The 20977-nt window shown below is 38.8% G+C and overlaps 1 protein-coding gene across 2 annotated transcripts; it reads right to left on the reverse strand.

Moving 5' to 3' along the window:
• Positions 1-3621: 3621 nt before the first annotated feature.
• Positions 3622-16479, reverse strand: LOC117304948. Of its 2 annotated transcripts, none has more exons than XM_033789594.1 (6): positions 16288-16479; positions 8460-8921; positions 6738-6909; positions 6045-6343; positions 5663-5821; positions 3622-3981 (listed from the first exon to the last, which is right to left on the reverse strand). In XM_033789594.1, exons 2-6 carry the CDS (start codon positions 8892-8894, stop codon positions 3889-3891), a joined length of 1158 nt encoding a protein of 385 aa, XP_033645485.1. In that variant the 5' UTR covers positions 8895-8921; positions 16288-16479; the 3' UTR covers positions 3622-3888. The 2 variants fall into 2 exon arrangements, with proteins under 2 accessions (XP_033645485.1, XP_033645484.1); XM_033789593.1 differs by lacking the exon at positions 16288-16479 and adding an exon at positions 13307-13490 and having other exon boundaries at positions 8460-8918.
• Positions 16480-20977: the final 4498 nt, after the last annotated feature.

A 20977-nucleotide genomic window follows, 5' to 3' on the forward strand; every position in this document is an offset into this window, starting at 1 on the left:
AGCATTTTTTTCGCAAGCAACAGTCGCGTGCCGGTGGCTTATTTTTTTCTCGTACAGAGCTTCATCTCCAGACCAACAAGATATTCTTATCAAAGTTTCAAGAATTTTTAATTTGTACGCAATGTCATTCATGATTAGTTAGGGGCTGAAGCTTTCATTTTGTGGTAGGCCTGTGTGGCTGGCCAATCCAGTTGACACCGCGGAGTTCTAACATAGATGTAAAATATAAGGAAGTTTTGGTTGCTACTAATATTTTTTTCAGAGGATTCATTGTGTTTATACCGTTATGAGACGCTTTCAGTTTTATTCTTTTTTAAATGATTAATAGTAAACCAGTTACCACACTGAATAAGTCAAATTTTGGTGAACGAAAAAAGGATTTGAACCCGAATCTCTGGGTTAATGGGCAGGTGCTCTTCCAACTCGGCAACCTTGCCCAATGTTTGCAGATGTTATCTTTTTTTCAAGGGGAGGGGCAGTCGGAAGTCCTACAACCCTCTGTCAGAGAGTCGTGAACCTCGCCTGGGTTCCCTTTGCACCCCTTGTCATTGCCCTGGTGCCCTTGATATGCTCCAGTAGAAATTTACAACACCCTCAAAGGGTGCCCTTTACCAAGAAGAAACTGCCTCGGTGCCCTTGCCCTTTCAAAAACGAAGCATACAGGTATTGTAACCCAGTCGTTTTTGAAAGGGCAAGGGCACCAAGGCAGTTTCTTCTTGGTATGTAAAGGGCACCCTAAGAGGGTGTTGTAAATTTCTACTGGAGCATTTCAAGGGCACCAGGGCAATGACCAAGGGGCGCGTAGGCAATCGTCTTCGTTGCCTCCGTGAAGTATCAGGCCTGATAGACTTGATGACAAGTCGTTATTCGGTGTATATTTATCTGCCAGTGCAGCTGCCCATTTACAAGCGCCATGCAGTCCAAACACACGTGCCGTTCATGCAACAGCCACAGTTCGAGTATATATTCATGCAACGGTCGTAGGTAGCGCGTGGCATGGGTAATAATTGCGATGATTCAGTCGTTGGAATCGAGGCTGTCAAATAATAAATGAGTACGCATTAGTCTTATAAATACGAAACACATAAATAACGAGTTAAAAAGCAAGTTGCATCATTTATTTAATTCTATAAAATACTTAAACGATTAGGAGCTTCCATGTATCATTTTAAAAGTCATACTCGACTTAATAAATTCATTATGGGAAAGCCCCATTAAAGAAAAACAGATTAAAACATCCTTTTAATCTGACAACTAACACCTGTCATCTTCGTGTGTTTCCTTTTCCAAACACTGGACTTCATTGGATCTTGCACAAACCAGTAGGGCTGCTGACTGACTTAGGGTCAATTTCACAAAGAGTTAGGACTAGTCCCAACTTAGAACTAGTCCTAATAAGATATTAACAACTTAAAGGCAGTGGACACTATTGGTAATAACTCAAAATAATTATCAGCATAACTCCTTACTTGGTTACAAGCAATGGGGAGAGGTTGACGGTACAAAACATTGTGAGAAATGGCTCCGTCTGAAGTGACATAGTTTTCGAGAAAGAAGTAGTTTTCCACGAATTCGATTTCGAGACCTCAGATTTAGAATTTGAGGTCTCGAAATCACCCATCTAAACGCACACAACTTCGTGTGACAATGGTGTCTTTGACAACTACCGATAGTGTCCAGTGTCTTTAAGGCTAGTCCTAAGTAGGACGAGTAACTTGTCTTACCTCGAGATGAGACTTGTCTTAACTCTTTGTGAAATCGACCCCAGGGCAGATTAACTGCTTATCCATTACATTAAGTTTAATAAATCAAGCAATTCAATGTACACACACCAACTGGTGAAAAGGATGGTTATTTTTTCGTGACAACACTTGGAAAATCTTTACTGGGGCTTTCCCGTGTTTTGCATGTTGTATTTTTTTCGGATATCAAATTTAGAAATGATAGAAGAATTAAGAGTTTATTTGTTATTGGCTTTCAAAGCATCTGGACTTAGCATGAATTAATGTAAACTTGCATGGTGATGGATACACTGCTATTATATTCCGTGAACAAGAATAAATAAAAGGAAATATTTCTAGGCTTTACATAACATTGTTTGTTTGTCGTTTTGTTTCTCAGTCACTGTTTTTGATTGCCGAGTGGTCTATTACCTTTGGCTTGGCTTAAAAAAATCCAAATGATAACAAATTATATTAAATTACCTTAATGACAAATTGTGCGACTCCACGAAAAGGAGAACCCTGTGTTCACAATGTCAACGAAAAAAACACAAAATATTAATGTTGATGGTGGCTTCCTGTATTGACCCCTTGCACGCGCGTCACACGCGGCAACTGATGCACAACAGTTACACAACACACGGGACCGACGGCTCATGTCCAATCCGAAGGAAGAAGCATGTTAAGTGTCTTGCTATTAAGGACAGTGTTACGAACCCGAGTACAATTCCGAGTTACATTCACTAGTACAATTTAGAGGTATATTTTGTGTGGATCATTGTGTTATTATACATTAAAAACATCTTTCCAATCATATTCACAACAAACTCTTTGAAGCGCCCAATCTGACGGGACTGGTCCCTTCGTGTTTGAGTTACCTTTTATGTATGTATAGTACTACACTCCCTGTGTGTTAGTTATTGAATATTACAGAGTACTTAACTTACTCAACTCCGACCACTATTTGTGTCGTAGGCTACATTAAGGGAATCAATGTGTGGTGAAGAGGTTTTCAACTAGTGGTTTAAACCCACCGAGGCCTGGTTCTTGATAGTTTATACCTGATACTAATAGTATATTTGTAACTATAACCACTTGCAAAATTCTGGGTATAGCACCTTATGTCTCTGTTTTCTGACGTCTTCTTTAAAGGCTTACTTTTGGTAAACTACTCCGTAAGTTAATGGACATAAACAAGTATTTCGCGTAGGGCAATTCGAGAGTTGTTGTATTATAAAACATTGCAATAATTATTGTAAGTTTAAAGAAAGAAGTTTTTCAGCCCAAATTTCTCGAGCATCGGTAGCACAGGATTCACCCTATGCAACAATGATGTTTTTTATTTCATTTTTTTTCTTGTAACTTCGGAGAGCTTCATGAGTTCAACAGGTTTGTTACATACGCGTATTTTGTCGGGATACGTACACTTCCATAAGGTACATGAGGTCTTTAAAACCAAATGTATACCCTGCCTTTAAAGACACTGGATACGTTTGGTAATAGTTGAATACCATTATCCCCACTTGGTGTATCCCACCAATATATGCATAAAACAACAAACCTGTACAAATTGGAGCTCAATTGGCAAGAGAATAATGAAAGAATAAACACCCTTTTTGCCTTACTTCGTGTGTGTTCAGATGCATACTCAGCACTCGTATTTTATTATTTGACTGAGAAATTACCTCTTTCTCAAAAACTATGTTACTTCAGAGGGAGCCGGTCCTCACAATATTTTATACTATCAACAGCTCTCCATTGCTCGTTACCACTAATAGTTTTATGCTAACATTTATTTTGAGTAGGCACGTAGTGTCCAGCAGCCGATTTCACGAAACGCTAGGATTGATCCTCTCGAGTTATGACGAGTAAGGTCTGCATGCTATTATACAGTGCAGGGTTGGGACCAATAAGTCCGTTACGTAAAAGTTAGGAAGAGTTTGGTGAAATCGACGGCAGTGCCTTTAAAATCAGTGGATAAACATGGAGTGTGGCTGTAGCTAATCCCCTAAATATGGTGGTAAAAATAATGTCAGAAAATGTTGTAGCATTCATGCCAGTTTCCTACGGTCATTTGTGTTTATACAAGAGACTATCGGCGGTAGTTTGCTGCCATTAGGTCAAAGGTCATGTACATGTAGACCGACGCCATAATTGTGACTTGAAGTTATGGGGAGGGTTCGTCGTTCACAATATGGAGCTCTTTCTTTAACTGCTTGTCTTGCCCGACAGTGGTAGCTTGTATCTCCATATCCCTTATCTACAAGCAGTAATATCAAAGAAAGCCTGCTGCTTAGAGGAATTAAGACGTTGCCTTGGATCGGTCGAGCTGGGTCCAATTTCATAGAGCTGCTAAGCACAACAATTTGCTTAGCATGAAATGTTTGCCTTGATAAAAACAGGATTTCCAAACCAAATTTCTACGTGATTTTCAAGATAACCATACAACAGCTGAATACCAGTAACTAGGAAATGCAACAAAATGGAAATTTGGTTGGTAATCCTGTTTTTATCAAGGAAGAAATTTCATGCTAAGCAAATTTTCGTGCTTAGCAGCTCTATGAAATTGGGCCCTGGTCTTTAAAAAGCGTATGTAACCGTTTGTTATAGAATGCATATTATGTAAAGAAAGATATTTTAAAAGTAGAATATAATGATCCACACAAGTATCACTCGAACTTGCGTGGTTTTCATTTTACCTCGTCGACAAACGGTTGGCCATAAACGGGATTCAATTTTTGTTTTCCCATAAATGGCCGATCGTGTTAGTTTGCAAAGTAAAAGGAAAACCACGCAATTTCGAGGCAAATGTGTGTGGATCATTGTATTCTACTTTTAAAACATCTTTCCAACCACATGCATTCAAAAACAAACGGTTACAAACGCTTTTCAAAGACCAACTCGACCGATCCAAGGCAACATGTTCCTTTAATATTTAATATTTATAGATACCTCGTGTTTATTCTTCACACCATGCACAAATCGAACACCACTTATTTGTTCAACAATATTCAAAAAGTAAATCAAAATAAAAACATGAATGAATAAATTAATAACAACGATTACAAAATAAACTCATCAATTAAAGAAATTTAAATCAAATTGAAAACTAGTAAGAAAAACAAATAAGTAAATATTTAAATATAGTTAAAAGTGCTTTCCCCTCCCATTCCAAACGAAAAGTACTTTTTTTCTGAGCGTGGGCCTTTAATCCACCCCATACGTTGTAATGATTCTGAATGCTGTGTTTATTTTCGTCCGCAAATAAAACGTGAGCACGATGATGAATATGATTTTTTTTTTACTTTTTAGGTTTTATTTTTGCATGGTAAACCTTTATAAATCTTATTGTTTATCTCACTTAGGTCTGAATTGTATCCTTTTGCGCGAAATGGTAGTTTAAAACATCACATTACTTGTAATTCGTTTTGAACACAAAATGATATATTTGCTAAGTTCAAATGGGAGTAACTCAACAACGCGATACACCCAAAAGCTTAGAAATTTTATTATACCAAATAACTGCTGCTGGTGTGTTTTTTCCAGCCATGCATATAACTCAATTTTTTAAATCATCAACATCTGACTCATTTTCACAGAGCGGGTCACATATTTTGGCTTGATGAGAAACTATAAACTATAAAAACTCCCGGGTCAGAATTGACCCGGATTTGGGTCCCAGGGAGCCAGACCCAATTCTGGGTCTGTTTGACCCAGAATACGTGTCAATGTGACCCGGAGTCCGTGTGTGTGACCAGCAATTTGGTTTAAAGCGGAGATTTTGACTCGGACTCTAGGGCACATTGACACGGATTCCGGGTCAAATTGACATAGAAATGGGTATGGCCCCCTGGGACCCAAATCCGGGTCAATTCTGTCTTGGAAGTTTTTAAAGTGTAGTGTCACATTACTTCGGTCAGAGTGGAAAAACATTAATTTACCTTGTTTACGCATTCTTCAAGGTCTTTATATTTCTTTCGTCCAAGTATCCCATACAGGTTGTCTTTAACCTTCTCTGTGGCTTCATCTTTCCATTGTTTGTCCTGTTCTGCATTTGTTACGGACTTGTGATGCGCTAGCTCGTGGCGAATTTCGTGTACCTATAAAATAAATGTGAAAGTATATCCGAGGAGTGATCAAGCAGATATATGGTATTAGCTTACAATTTATCTCATTTGTATATCATCTTTATTTGCACAGCAACGCTCCAGTTTGGTGTTAATGCAGTTTGTGGAGAACACAGTTACTTTTACTTTGCCCAATTAATTAGATATTTGTGAAGGTAGGTGATATAATTATCATCTAAAAATTGTGTTTACTTACCGTACCAAGCTTAACAATGTTTTCAGGGTTGATCTTGAAAACACTGCACCTTTTGAGAAGCTGAAGAATTCCATCGGTATCACAGTACTCCAGGATATTTCTTTCATTGGTGGACGGTGCACTTTGTTTCTTAAACAGAAACCCAGAGGCAAGCTTGAGGTAGCCTGATTGTGCATTGTTCAGCTGATGGATGATCAACGTCTGATGGTCAACGTCTGATGTATGCTTGACGTTGCATAGCTTCGGTGTCGAACCTTCTGTCCAATACTTTGTTTTTTTTATCTCATTAATCCACTCCCCTTCAGTTATTGAATAATACAATATATTAATAGTTAAATACAAAAATGTAATAAACAATATCACTGTAATGTGCTCCATAATGTTCAATGTGGCAGCTTTGTTTACTTTCAACCACAGCGCGCTTTCTTTCAGGTTGGCGCTTGAACTTCAAACAACCGTATGCTTGACGTTCAAGCAGCGATATAAAATTAATAAACAACCAAAGATGGCGCATCTTTCAGTTATAAGCGGTGACTTTAACGTACGAAAAAAATAATTCGAAAGGAACAATGATAATAAAATAAAATAAAAATTAATGCGCACGCTACGACATAATAGGTAGGTTTAGATGACAAGGTATTAAACAATAGTCTAGTGCCTTTAATATGAAAACAGAATTGAGGGGTGAAAAACCTGTGTGGCTGGCGATTTCTTCTTTCATTTTTTGGTGCAACTCCTTCATCTTGGTGTCAATTTCGAAGTGATCAGCCAGTGCGATAACTGCTTCTTTGATTATCATTGTAACCTTTACAAGGTTTTGGGGCAGTTCTCCAACGTCTTCAATAGCAATGTTCGCAAGAGATTCCTAATTGATAAAGAGAGAACAGTTCGAACGTCAATTTAAATTCCGCACCGGTAAAGACAATCGCACACGATGCTGTAATTTCAGGTGTTTCGTCCACTACTTCTTTATCAAGGAACACGTTGCCTTGGATCGGTCGAGTTGGTCTATAAAAAGTGTTTGTAACCTTTTTAAAAAAATGCATTTTGGTAGCAAGATGTTGTTAAAGTAGAATACAATGATCCACATAAACATGCCTCGAAATTATTGCGCGGGTTTCCTTTCTCGTTGACTAACACGGTCGTCCATTTATGGGAGTCAAAATTTTGACTCCCATAAATGGACGACCGTGTTAGTTCGCAAAGTAAAAGGAAAACCACGCAATTTCGAGGCGAATGTGTGTGGATCATTGTATTCTACTTTTAAAACATCTGTCCAACCACAATATGCATTTTATAACAAACGGTTACAAAGTACGCTTTTTATAGACCAACTCGTCCGATCCAAGGCAACGTGTTACTTTAAAGCCATTGGACTATTTCAGTACAGAAACAAACAAAAACAGTTCACAGATTTACAAATAACTTACAGGGTTTACAGAAGGTAGTGGTGAAAGACTTCTCTTGTAACATTATTCCATGAAATGCTTTACTTTTTGAGAAAACAGTAAAACAATATCAATTCTCGATGTCGAGAATTACGGATTTATTTTAAACACATGTCATGACACGGCGAAACGTGCGGATACAAGGGTGGGTTTTCCCGTTATTTTCTCCCGACTCCGATTTTTACAGGTTTGTTATTTTATACATAAGTTGTGATACACGAAGTGTGGGCCTTGGACAATACTGTTAACCGAAAGGGTCCAATTGCTTTAACTGAACACTTCCGAATAATACTAACATAGAAATATCTCACTGTTTTTGTGTTCGTAACCATCAAACAAATTTCCTGGTGTGCAGTTTAGTTTTCATTTTATTAAAGTTCAACTTGAACGAAATCACAAACACAAAAAAAGACAGAACTCCCTACGAATGCGAGACGAATGTTGATGTCACAGCTTAATTCGCAATAAATAATTCGCATCAGTTGACTTGTGTGCCCAACTTCTGCGAAACAGTTGCTGTGAAAGCAACCCTTCATGTGAATATATTGTTTGTTTGTGTGTGTGTGTGTGTGTGTGTGTGTGTGCGTGTTTGTTTGTGTGTTTGTTTGTTTGTTTGTGTGTCTGTTTGTTTGTTTGTTTGTTTGTTTGTTTGTTTGTTTGTTTGTTTGCTTGCTTGCTTGCTTGCTTGCTTGCTTGCTTGTTTGTTTGTTTGTTTGCTTGTTTGTTTGTTTGTTTGCTTGTATGCTTATACTTATCCTTAGTCATTGTGCAATCAGCTTTTAGCTTTGAGATTCGAACCCACAACATTGTGATTGCAAGTCAATCACTTGACCACAGTGACATATATGCTGTCAGTTGTTGTTAGTGTTATTTCTTGTTTGTATCATCAAAGGCACATTATCAAATATTTATCTAATCTGCCCACAATTATCCATGCCTGGGAGACCATAAGCGAATTTGAACTTACCAAAAGTAATTCACGATCATAGACGTTCTTTATCTCTAACACGACGTCTTTGTTAGATCTACTAAATCCTTCAATGCACTCCAAATGCTGAAGAACATCAGAGACTTGGTTCGTTTCACAGAGCTGGACGTGAACAATCTTTTTCTTTCCAGTCTTGGCCACCTCATGAACAGATATATTTGATTCAAACTCATTCCAATTGTCTCTGCTAAAGTCAGGTGTAGAGATTATACAAATCACAAGCGCAGATTTCGTCAGCAAAATGCGTGATTTTACTTTGGAATTTCCAAGTGGCAGATCTTCATATGACCCTACATTTAAACACTTTCCGTCCTCTTTAGTAAGTATGCGTAGTTCCTTCTCAATATTGCGTGCCCGTTTAGATTTCTTGTGGTAGAAAAGGGCTACATCAACCTTTTCTGACGTGGCACTCATAGTGATACGATTGTGGAATGGATCCTGTGAATGTAACAATGTTGAACAAAACGAGTTACTATCACAAATTGTATGGGCGTGTACACGTCAAAGACCACTATTATTTTGCACTTGTATCCCAACATGTTCATAAATTAACCAATCTGTGAAAGCTCGGGCTTTAAAGGCACTGGACACCATTGGTAATTACTCAAAATTATTGTTACCATAAAAACTTACTTGGTAACGGGCAATGGAGAGCTGTTGATGTATACAACATTGTGAGAAACGGCTCCCTCTGAAGTAACGTAGTCTTTGAGAAAGGAGTAATTTCTCACTAAAACATTTGAATTGCCTTCGAGACCTCAGCTGCAGTCTCGAATTCAAGCATCTGAAAGCACAAAACTTGTGCGACAAGGGTGTTTTCCCCCCATTATTCTATCGCAACTTTGACGACCACTTGAGCTCAAATTTTCACAGGTTTGTTATTTTATGCATACGTTGAGATACACCAAGTGAGAAGTCTGGTCTTTGACAATTAACAAAGGTGTCCAGTTCCTTTAATTGGTCATTAAAGTTGCAAGAATGAATGTTAAAACTCCCCTGTTGCAAAAAGTATGTGTGAGCTTTCAGATGCTTGAGAAAGGCTTCAGGCCTGAAGTCTTCCTCAAATTAAGTTAATTTAGGAAGAAATTACCTCTTTCTTAAAAACTACGTTGCTTCAGAGGGAGCCGTTTATAATAATGGTTCACACTATCATCAGCTCTCCATCCAGCCATTCATTCATTCATTCATTCATTCGGAACTTTCATTCATTATTGATTTATTCTTTAAGAACAAAATTCCCTTGGCGACCAGAGGTCGAATTACAGGACAATATACACAGATTAAAAATTAGAAAAAATTACAATCCGTTGCCATGCTAGTAATATTTTTGATTAACCCTCTTGCTGTCTGACCATTCAATACCATTCACTGTGGTTTTGAATGATAGATAAGCTATGCAAGCCTTGCAATATGATACCATGAGGGAATGCGTGTATATAGTACTCAGTTAGTTCTGTGCACAGTTCTGTCACCATACACAACTTTGGCAGTTGAATGGTTTCAAATGGTTGGTCAACTCACTTGAAAATGTTGCGAACAGTAAGGGTCTGGGTATTTTTATACAATTTCCACAGATTGACATCAAACTTAAACAGTTTAAAGATAATGATAGTAGAAAGCGTCCATAAAAGTAATACTTGCTGAGGTGCTGTATTTCTTTAGAAATGAGTAAAACAATATAATAGATGTTAAATTTGCATCGGGGATAAAGAATATTGTTTTATTGTTTTATTTTTATTTTATTTTACCCATACACCGATGTGTGTTAGTACTGTATACTCAGTACTTTCCCGAGTCCTGTGAAAACAAATATCACAGGCATGTTACTCGGGTGGGATTCGAACCCACGACCCTTGCAATTCTAGAGCAGTGTCTTACCAACTAGACTACCGAGGTTGCCCGGCAGCTAGAGGCAGTTCGAATCCTATGTTTTGGCAGCGGGTACCGCAACGATATAATAGATGTTAAATTTGCATCGGGGATAAAGAATATTAATTTTGTTTTTTTTACCCATACACCGATGTGTGTTAGCACTGAATACTCGGTACTTTCCCGAGTCCTGTGAAAAAATATCACAGGCATGTTACTCGGGTGGGATTCGAACCCACGACCCTTGCAATTCTAGAGCAGTGTCTTACCAACTAGACTACCGAGGTTGCCCGGCAGCTAGAGGCAGTTCGAATCCTATGTTTTGGCAGCGGGTACCGCAACGATATAATAGATGTTAAATTTGCATCGGGGATAAAGAATATTAATTTTGTTTTTTTTACCCATACACCGATGTGTGTTAGCACTGAATACTCGGTACTTTCCCGAGTCCTGTGAAAAAATATCACAGGCATGTTACTCGGGTGGGATTCGAACCCATGACCCTTGCAATTCTAGAGCAGTGTCTTACCAACTAGACTACCGAGGTTGCCCGGCAGCTAGAGGCAGTTCGAATCCTATGTTTTGGCAGCGGGTACCGCAACGATATAATAGATGTTAAATTTGCATCGGGGATAAAGAATATTAATTTTGTTTTTTTTTACCCATACACCGATGTGTGTTAGCACTGAATACTCGGTACTTTCCCGAGTCCTGTGAAAAAATATCACAGGCATGTTACTCGGGTGGGATTCGAACCCACGACCCTTGCAATTCTAGAGCAGTGTCTTACCAACTAGACTACCGAGGTTGCCCGGCAGCTAGAGGCAGTTCGAATCCTATGTTTTGGCAGCGGGTACCGCAACGATATAATAGATGTTAAATTTGCATCGGGGATAAAGAATATTAATTTTGTTTTTTTTACCCATACACCGATGTGTGTTAGCACTGAATACTCGGTACTTTCCCGAGTCCTGTGAAAAAATATCACAGGCATGTTACTCGGGTGGGATTCGAACCCACGACCCTTGCAATTCTAGAGCAGTGTCTTACCAACTAGACTACCGAGGTTGCCCGGCAGCTAGAGGCAGTTCGAATCCTATGTTTTGGCAGCGGGTACCGCAACGATATAATAGATGTTAAATTTGCATCGGGGATAAAGAATATTAATTTTGTTTTTTTTACCGATGTGTGTTAGCACTGAATACTCGGTACTTTCCCGAGTCCTGTGAAAAAATATCACAGGCATGTTACTCGGGTGGGATTCGAACCCACGACCCTTGCAATTCTAGAGCAGTGTCTTACCAACTAGACTACCGAGGTTGCCCGGTAGCTAGAGGCAGTTCGAATCCTATGTTTTGGCAGCGGGTACCGCAACGATATAATAGATGTTAAATTTGCATCGGGGATAAAGAATATTAATTTTGTTTTTTTTACCCATACACCGATGTGTGTTAGCACTGAATACTCGGTACTTTCCCGAGTCCTGTGAAAAAATATCACAGGCATGTTACTCGGGTGGGATTCGAACCCACGACCCTTGCAATTCTAGAGCAGTGTCTTACCTTTTTTCACAGGACTCGGGAAAGTACTGAGTATACAGTGCTAACACACATCGGTGTATGGGTGAAAAGGTGTTTTAGCATGTAAAAACGTATTAACCAGTTATGGTATTTTACCATCATACCATAACTGGTTTAAACACGTTTTTACATGCTAAAATAATTTTCGTCTCACTGACGACCGAGACGAAAATCATTTTCGTGACATTGTTTTACTCATTTCTCAAAAACTACAGCACCTCAGCAAGTAATATTTTAAAGACACTGGAGACTATTGGTAATTGTCAAAGACTAGTCTTCACAGTTGGTGTATCTCAACATATGCATAAAGTAACAAACCAGTGAAAATTTGAGCTCATTCGGTCGTCGAAGTTGAGAGATATTAATGAAAGAAAAAACACCCTTGTCACACGTAGTTGTGTGCTTTCGATGCTTGATTTCGAGACCTCAAAATAATTATAAGTCTGATGTCGCGAAATCAAACTCGTGGAAAATTACTTCTTTCTCGAAAACTACATCACTTTAGAGGGAGCCATTTCTCACAATGTTTTATACTATCAATCTCTCCCCATTACTCGTAATCAAGTAAGGTTTTTTGATAATAATTATTTTGAGTAATAACCAATAGTGTCCACTGCCTTTAATAAAATTAATGTAAATCTGTGTACATTATGTTTTAAAGTCCCAGAAGGATTCGGAACATTTTAATGCAGTGATATGATAGTTAAAGGGAAGTATACGTTTTTTTTTAACCGTTGGATAAATTTCATCCTCTAAATAAAACCTTTGAAAATTTCATTTCAAAGAGTGGTCGCGTTTTTGAGATCACAAAAATCCAGAGGAATGTCCAAGCCGGAAGAACAATCGGTAGTTTTTCATATTCAAATTTTTGGGGGATACAAACTAATAAATTGTTGTCCATACCCACAAATGCCACATTCAATGCAATAACTTATCAATAGAGTACGTTCATCATCTTTTTCGTGTATTGTGCAGAAAGTTTTCTGAAGTATACTTGTACATTCATTGGTACAATACCATTTTAGCATTCCGAAGCGGCATGTACCAAAATCTGGCAGCCACAAACGGCTGCAAGATCTGATAAAAAAAAGGTAAACATAAAAATGTCATCCCATCTGTAGTGTCTGTGTTATTCTAAAACATCTTTTGGTGTGTGTTTTATATAATTTTTGACGATTTGTTACCAATAATTGTTGTGTTTTACAAGTGTAACGACTGGGCCTCGAATCCATAAACCGTTGATTCGAAACACCATCGCTTGAGCCTTGTGCTTGCTATTATCCGCTCGGCCATAACATACACACAACGGGGCTTAGACCCAAATCGTGATGAAAATCCGCTAGTTCAAGTCTAAATTAATTACCGCAGAAAACTTACCTGTGGAAATGATAAAGAACTTGGGCAACGTTGTCTTCTCTGTAGTAGGTAAGGAGGCGGCTGCAACTTATAACGTGTGGACAAATCAGAAGGAAGCAGGATACAAAACTTATAACGAACGTCCAAGGGAATTTACTTCATGTGCAACGAAAAAATGACTTTGCAGAAAGCAGCAAAACAAAATGGCTCTATTAGTACGGAGCCCCTAAAGGGTCAAAGTAAACAAAATCAATGTACAGTTGAACATAATACGTTCCATCAAATATTGTTTTTAATCCCTCTAATATGTTGCTACCTCAAAATTGTGTAGGGACCTATAGGCTATTTCGTTCCCTTGCTCGAAATGTTATTTCTAAAAACAACTTTTGTCAAGGGAACGACATAATATTGCTGTAAATTTTTATATGTAACTATTTTTTTGTATGAACTGTAAATTTTACTTTATTTTGGCCGTTGGCCACGAATGTAAAAAGAAATAAACCATCTATCTATCAATATATATTCTGAGGTTAAACGAGCTAGTATTTAAAGGGAATGAAATACCAACTCGAATGAAGTAATTTCAGAATTTTGTTTTACCTTTTTCAATTTTTTTTTTACTTGTCCCTTTAGGGGCTCCGTAGAAATGTCCCTTTTGCCGCGCCGATGAGTTCATGTTTTTATGCAGTTGTATTTTGCACAATGGCATAATATACCCGCCCACATTCAGCAATTGGTGTCGCGGGCGCTTTTCTATTCCTATAGGATTGCGTGCAAATTGTGCGGTTTCTTTTAGGGAAAAACCCAGAGTTATTTTGTACTATACAGGTGTCATGCCCTTGAACTTAATTCGCTCACAATGAACTTTACGAGCATTGAGCTGCTGAACATTTATTGCTTTTTGTGTAAATACCCACAGCTTGCGGATAGCTGGACCCAATTTCATTAATAGGTTGCTGATAGTTACTTTTTTGAAGCATAATTTCCAAACTTTCCCTGTTGTCTGAATTGATTTATTTTTGCTATTTTCGATAAACTCAACCTTCCTTAACAAATGGACGAACTGTATATTGAAAGTCCTATGAAAATTCAATTCAATTCAATTCAGAAATGGTTTATTAATACATGTTTCGCAGCTAAAAACTGAATTTCACATGTCAACATCATGCTAAAAACAGTACACCAAAATAGTAAATAAAGGCAGTGGACACTGTTGGTAAACAGCAATGTCCAAGGCCCACACTTCGTGTGAACATTTAGACTACACTTCGTGTGAACATTTAGACTCAATCGGTCATCGGAGTCGGGAGAAAATAACGGGAAAACCCACCCTTGTTTCCGCACGTTTTGCCGTGTCAGTGACATGTGTTTAAATAAATCCGTTTTTCTCGATATCGAGAATTGATATTGTTTTACTGTTTTCTCAAAAAGTAAAGCATTTCTTGGAATAAAATTTCAAGGGAAGTCTTTCAACATTACCTTCTGTAAACCCTGTAAGTTATTTGTAAATCTGTGAACTTTTTTTTTGTACCGAAAGTGTCCAATGGCTTTAACCCTCTCATGCGCAATTTATTTTCTAAGTGTTGAAAAACAAAAAGAAATTGCTTTTCGATTTAAATCGGGTAGTTAAAGTCATGTGATTTTTTTTTAATTGATCCATTAATGAGTTATTCAATGTCCTCATTATTTTGAGGACACTGCGCCATGATGACATGAAACCAGCACCATTAACAATACACTGTTCACATGCGAATATGCCATTATAGGTATGCTGTAGTGTTTTGTTCAAGAAGTTTGACTCTCCCTAATACAGGTTCTTAAAGGATTTTAATAAGATTCTTATAATATAAGATTCTCATGAGAGTATTTCGTACAGGCCGTGGACCCCATGGGATCCTCCATGGGACCTAATGGGATACTCCATGTGATCCAACGGGGATCCTCCATGGGATCCAACGGGGAACCTCCATGGGATCCTACATGGGATCCCATGGGATCCTACATGGGACCCCATGGGATCCTACATGGGACCCCATGGGATCCTACATGGGATCCCATGGGATCCTACATGGGACCCCATGGGATCCTACATGGGACCCCATAGGATCCTACATGGGAGCTCATGGGATCCTACATGGGATCCCATGGGATCCTACATGGGACCCCATGGGATCCTACATGGGACCCCATGGGATCCCATGGGATCCTACATGGGCCCCATGGGATCCTACATGGGCCCCCATGGGATCCTACATGGGACCCCATGGGGTTCCTTCATGGGATCCAATGGGGTTCCTGCATGGGATCCCATGGGGTTCCTTCATGGGATCCAATGGGGTTCCTGCATGGGACCCCATAGGGTCCTACATGGGACCCCATGAGATCCTACATGGGAGCTCATGGGATCCTACATGGGAGCTCATGGGATCCTACATGGGATCCCTTGGGGTTCCTTCATGGGATCCCATGGGGTTCCTGCATGGGATCCCATGGGAGCCTACATGATACCCCATGGGATCCTACATGGGACCCCATGGGATCCTACATGGGAGCTCATGGGATCCTACATGGGATCCCATGGGATCCTACATGGGATCCCATGGGATCCCATACGATTTCCCTTGGGATACCCATACAATTTCCCATGGCAATTCACCATGGGTTTCCCATGCCCAATTCACCATGGGAATCCCATGGGAAAATTTCCCATGGGATTCTCATGGGACATTTCTGTAAGGGTTGCAGTAATGGCGGACACTAATTAACATAATTATGTAAATTTTAAGTCTTTTCGGCACTTTATAAAGGTTATTCATTTCTTCATTGGACTCCTTGACCATGAAAACATGGGTATAGACACCATTTTGAGCATGCTAGCCCTCTTTGTTGTCAAGATATGCATGTTTTTTTAATTTTCAGCTAATGGCGGAAACTAATGGCCATAACACACACACACACACAACGGGGATTAGACCCAAATCGTGATGCAAAACTTACCCGTGGAAGTGATAAAGAATGTGGGCAACGTTGTTGCTAAGTGTTGTCTTCTCTGTTAGATAGGAAGGAGATGGCTGCAACTCAACGTGTGGACAAATCAGAAGGAAGCAGGATACAAAACTTATAACGTCCAAGGTTTTTAGTTCATGTGGAACGAAAAAATGACTTTGCAGAAAACAGCAAAACAAAATGGCTCTATTAGTACGGAGCCCCTAAAGGGTCAAAGTTGAACATAATATGTTCCATCAAATATTGTTTTTAATCCCTCTAATATGTTGCTAACTGAAAATTGTATAGGAACATATAATCTATTTCGTTCCCTTGCTCGAAATGTTATTTCTAAAAACAACTTTTGTCAAGGGAACCAAAAAATATTGCTGTAAATTTGTATGTGTAACAATTTTTTGTATGAATTGAAATTTTTACTGTAGGCCTAATTTGGCCGTTGGCCACGAATGTAAAAATAAATAAACTATCTATCTATCAATATATATTCCGAGGTTAAACGAACTAATATTTAGAGGGAATGAAATACCAACTCGAATGAAGTAATTTCAGAATTTTGTTTTACCTTTTCAATTTATTTTTACTTGTCCCTTTAGGGGCTCCGTAGAAATTTCCCTTTTGCCGCGCCGATGAGTTCATGTTTTTATGCAGCTGATTTTGCACAATGGCATAATATACCCGCCCACACTCGGCAGTTGGTGTCGCAGGCGCTTTTTCTATTCCTATAGGATTGCGTGCAAGCTGGGCGGTTTTTTTAGGGAAAAACCCAGAATTATTTTGTACTATACAGGTGTCATGCCCTTGAACTTAATTCGCTCACAATGAACTTTACGAGCATTGAGCTGCTGAACATTTATTGCTTTTTGTGTAAATACCCACAGCTTGCGGATAGCTGGACCCAATTTCATTAATAGGTTGCTGATAGTTACTTTTTTGAAGCATAATTTCCAAACTTTCCCTGTTGTCTGAATTGATTTATTTTTGCTATTTTCGATAAACTCAACCTTCCTTAACAAAATGGACGAACTGTATGTTGAAAGTCCTTTAAAAATTCAATTCAATTCAATTCAGAAATGGTTTATTAATACATGTTTCGCAGCTAAAAACTGAATTTCACATGTCAACATCATTCTAAAACAAGTACACCAAAATAGTAAATACAGGCAGTGGACACTGTTGGTAAACAGCAATGTCCAAGGCCCACACTTCGTGTGAACATTTAGGCTCAATCGGTCATCGGAGTCGGGAGAAAATAACGGGAAAACCCACCCTTGTTTCCGCACGTTTTGCCGTGTCAGTGACATGTGTTTAAATAAATCCGTTGTTCTCGATATCGAGAATTGATATTGTTTTACTGTTTTCTCAAAAAGTAAAGCATTTCTTGGAATAAAATTTCAAGAGAAGTCTTTCAATATTACCTTCTGTTAACCCTGTAAGTTATTGTAAATCTGTGAACTTTTTTTTCTGTACCGAAAGTGTCCAATGGCTTTAACCCTCTCATGCGCAATTTATTTTCTAAGTGTTGAAAAACAAAAAGAAATTGCTTTTCGATTTAAATCGGGTAGTTAAAGTCATGTGATTTTTTTTTAATTGATCCATTAATGAGTTATTCAATGTCCTCATTATTTTGAGGACACTGCGCCATGATGACATGAAACCAGCACCATTAACAATACACTGTTCACATGCGAATATGCCATTATAGGTATGCTGTAGTGTTTTGTTCAAGAAGTTTGACTCTCCCTATCCTCTCCCCACCCCACCCAACTTCCTTACCTCCCCTACCCCTCAATACCCCCTCCCATCCCCACCCAGTTGAGTACAATCTTTCGTTGAGCTGGTAGTATAGGTCACTAGAACAACAAAACACACTTGGAGGACATTATAAGTGGCTGCCAATTGTTTTTTTACTGCCTTCTCCTTCCCCTCCCCTACCCATCCTCTCCCCTCAATCCCTCCCCTCCCCTATGCAGCCCCGCCCTTTTTACTATGGTATGTGTGTAAACAAATTTAACACTTATTGCACAGTGTCCTCATATGAGGACATAGAGGGCGCTGTTCATATTGCAATAGACCTTATTGCAAATACCAATGCGCAAGCGCAGACTGTTGAATGAGGTGCATTGTGGGATAGATATTGATCAAATTTGGATACCAGCTAGACCACAATGCACCTAATTCCAAGCTTTACGCGCGCGCCCCAGTATTTGCGAAAAGGTCTATGTTTGGTGCAGTATGGCGCAGTGTCCTCATATGAGGACATAGAGGGCGCTGTTCACGTTGCAATAGGCCTTATCGCAAATACCAATGCGCAAGCGCACTGTTGAATGAGGTGCATTGTGGGATAGATATGGATCAAATTTGGATACCAGCTAGACCAGAATGCACCTAATTCCAAGCTTTACGCGCGCGCCCCAGTATTTGCGAAAAGGTCTTTGTTTGGTGCAGTATGGCGCAGTGTCCTCATATGAGGACATAGAGGGCGCTGTTCATGTTGCAATGTTTGGTGCAGTATGGCGCAGTGTCCTCATATGAGGACATGTATAAATCGATGGACCCCTCACAAATGTGAGACATGATTGTTATGTTGACAGATAGATTGTATAGAGTATATGAAAACCAATAACATTTAAACAAGAAATTATTATTATACTGTAGGGACCTTGGAAAGATCAGGTAAAAGTAAGTGTGTAAATAGATTTAGCCCCCCCTTATCAAATTTTTGTTAAACAGCCTTTCATTAGTAATTTTTTAACTGTTCCATGCTATGCATAGTAAATATAACACCCATTACAGAGCCAGCATGAAACGGCAGTTGGGCATCCTGGAAACCATGTGCAGGGACCATGTGAGTTTTGGTGCTGTGTGACCTTCATGTCATTCTGTGGATGACTGGAGACTGAAGTACTGACTTAAACTTGTTGAGCAACAAACTCATTTCTGTTTCTGTTTTCCTTTCATTCCAGACTAATTTAATGCTATTCTTCACTGTTTGAATTCAACCTAACATTGAGGTGTAACAATACACATTGGTAAAAACCCAGTAGGCACAATTCTTATATCACACATAATTATTATATCACACATAATTATAGACTGACGATTTGAGGAATTGCACTTTGTTTGTAGCGAACTGTTCTACATCTGGGTGGGTCTTATTTGTTGGTGTGTCTTAAATTAATCTGACAGTTTCTTTGGGGAGGTATTTCTACACATGTGATGGGATTTGATTGAAAGAGCAAAATCTCTACACAGTTTCTCTCCACGATTTTCAAGGGTTTCAAGTTTGCACACATTTAAAGCATCCACATAAGTAGAATAGTTCTTACCAAAAAAAACGTTCATTTAAAAACTTCAGCTCGATAGAGGGACATCTTTTTCCCCATTGACATTGACACTTTGACACTTCACGTTTCAGATTTACTTTTCAGGTTTCGGGTTTAATTGGCAGGTTTCGGGTTTACATTTCAGGTTTAGATTTATTTAAATACTGTCAGGAGTTACAACAAGGACCGTTTTAACGGAACTTAAAAATAGCGTAAGGAGGCGAGACAAGAGTTGTTATATTATCTGTTTTAGTTAGTTTTTAAGTAATTTGTTATTATTTATTTGGACATAAATCACATAATGCTTATCGAAAACAAGTGATTGGTCTACCATGCCAATTGCAAAACTTTGAAACGCTAGGTGGCAGCAGATACAGCGGGAACGTATAATTGTGAACAAGTGCATGCGCGCATAGCTCCCAAAAGATGACAACTTTATACGGACAACTTGGGTTTTGGCCTTAAGTTTTTAGCTACGTCAAGCTTTCTACTTTTCCTATACCCAGACAGTCCACCGTGCAAAAGTCATATTGCATAGACGTCGCAAGCCCAACACTGCCTGTGTCTGCTGCCACCTAGCGCTGACGTATCCCAGTAAATGTACGGATCATTACTTTCTTAAAGGCAGTGGACACTATTGGTAATTGTCAAAGACTAGCCTTCACAGTTGATGTATCTCAACATAAGCATAGAATAACAAACCTGTGAGAATTTGAGCTCAATCGGTCATCGAACTTGCGAGATAATAATGAAAGAAAAAAGCACCCTTGTCACAGGAAGTTGTGTGCGTTTAGATGGTTGATTTCGAGACCTCAAGTTCTTAATCTGAGGTCTCGAAATCAAATTCGTGGAAAATTACTTCTTTCTCGAAAACTATGGCACTTCAGAGGGAGCCGTTTCTCACAATGTTTTATACCATCAACCTCTCCCCATTACTCGTCACCAAGAAAGGTTTAATGCTTATTATTATTCTGAGTAATTACCAATAGTGTCCACTGCCTTTAAACACTCTTTTCGAAACCAGGGTTTTAGCTTTGGGCCCTGGCTTTGATTGCGGCGCTGTTCGCACGTTTGAAAAGGCACAAATTACAAAATACGCTCATCCTCCAAGAACGAAGCTGAAAGCCACAATACCTTGTCACTTAAACAATTTGTGACTGGTATCCGACTAATGTCTGCTTAGCAGAAAACTGTTAAGCAATATTCTCTGCTTAAGCAGCTTTAGGAAATTGGGCCCTGGGCTAAGTTATAATAATATTATATAATATTCTTATAATACATAGCGCTACTTTTTGAAGTAAAATACCTATTTTTTTTAAACATAATAATACGTACCTTGTATGGTTTACAAGGTGCCGTGGCA

This window comes from Asterias rubens, chromosome 22 (assembly GCF_902459465.1).
Source record: "Asterias rubens chromosome 22, eAstRub1.3, whole genome shotgun sequence".
In the NCBI taxonomy this organism is placed as follows: Eukaryota; Metazoa; Echinodermata; class Asteroidea; order Forcipulatida; family Asteriidae; genus Asterias; species Asterias rubens.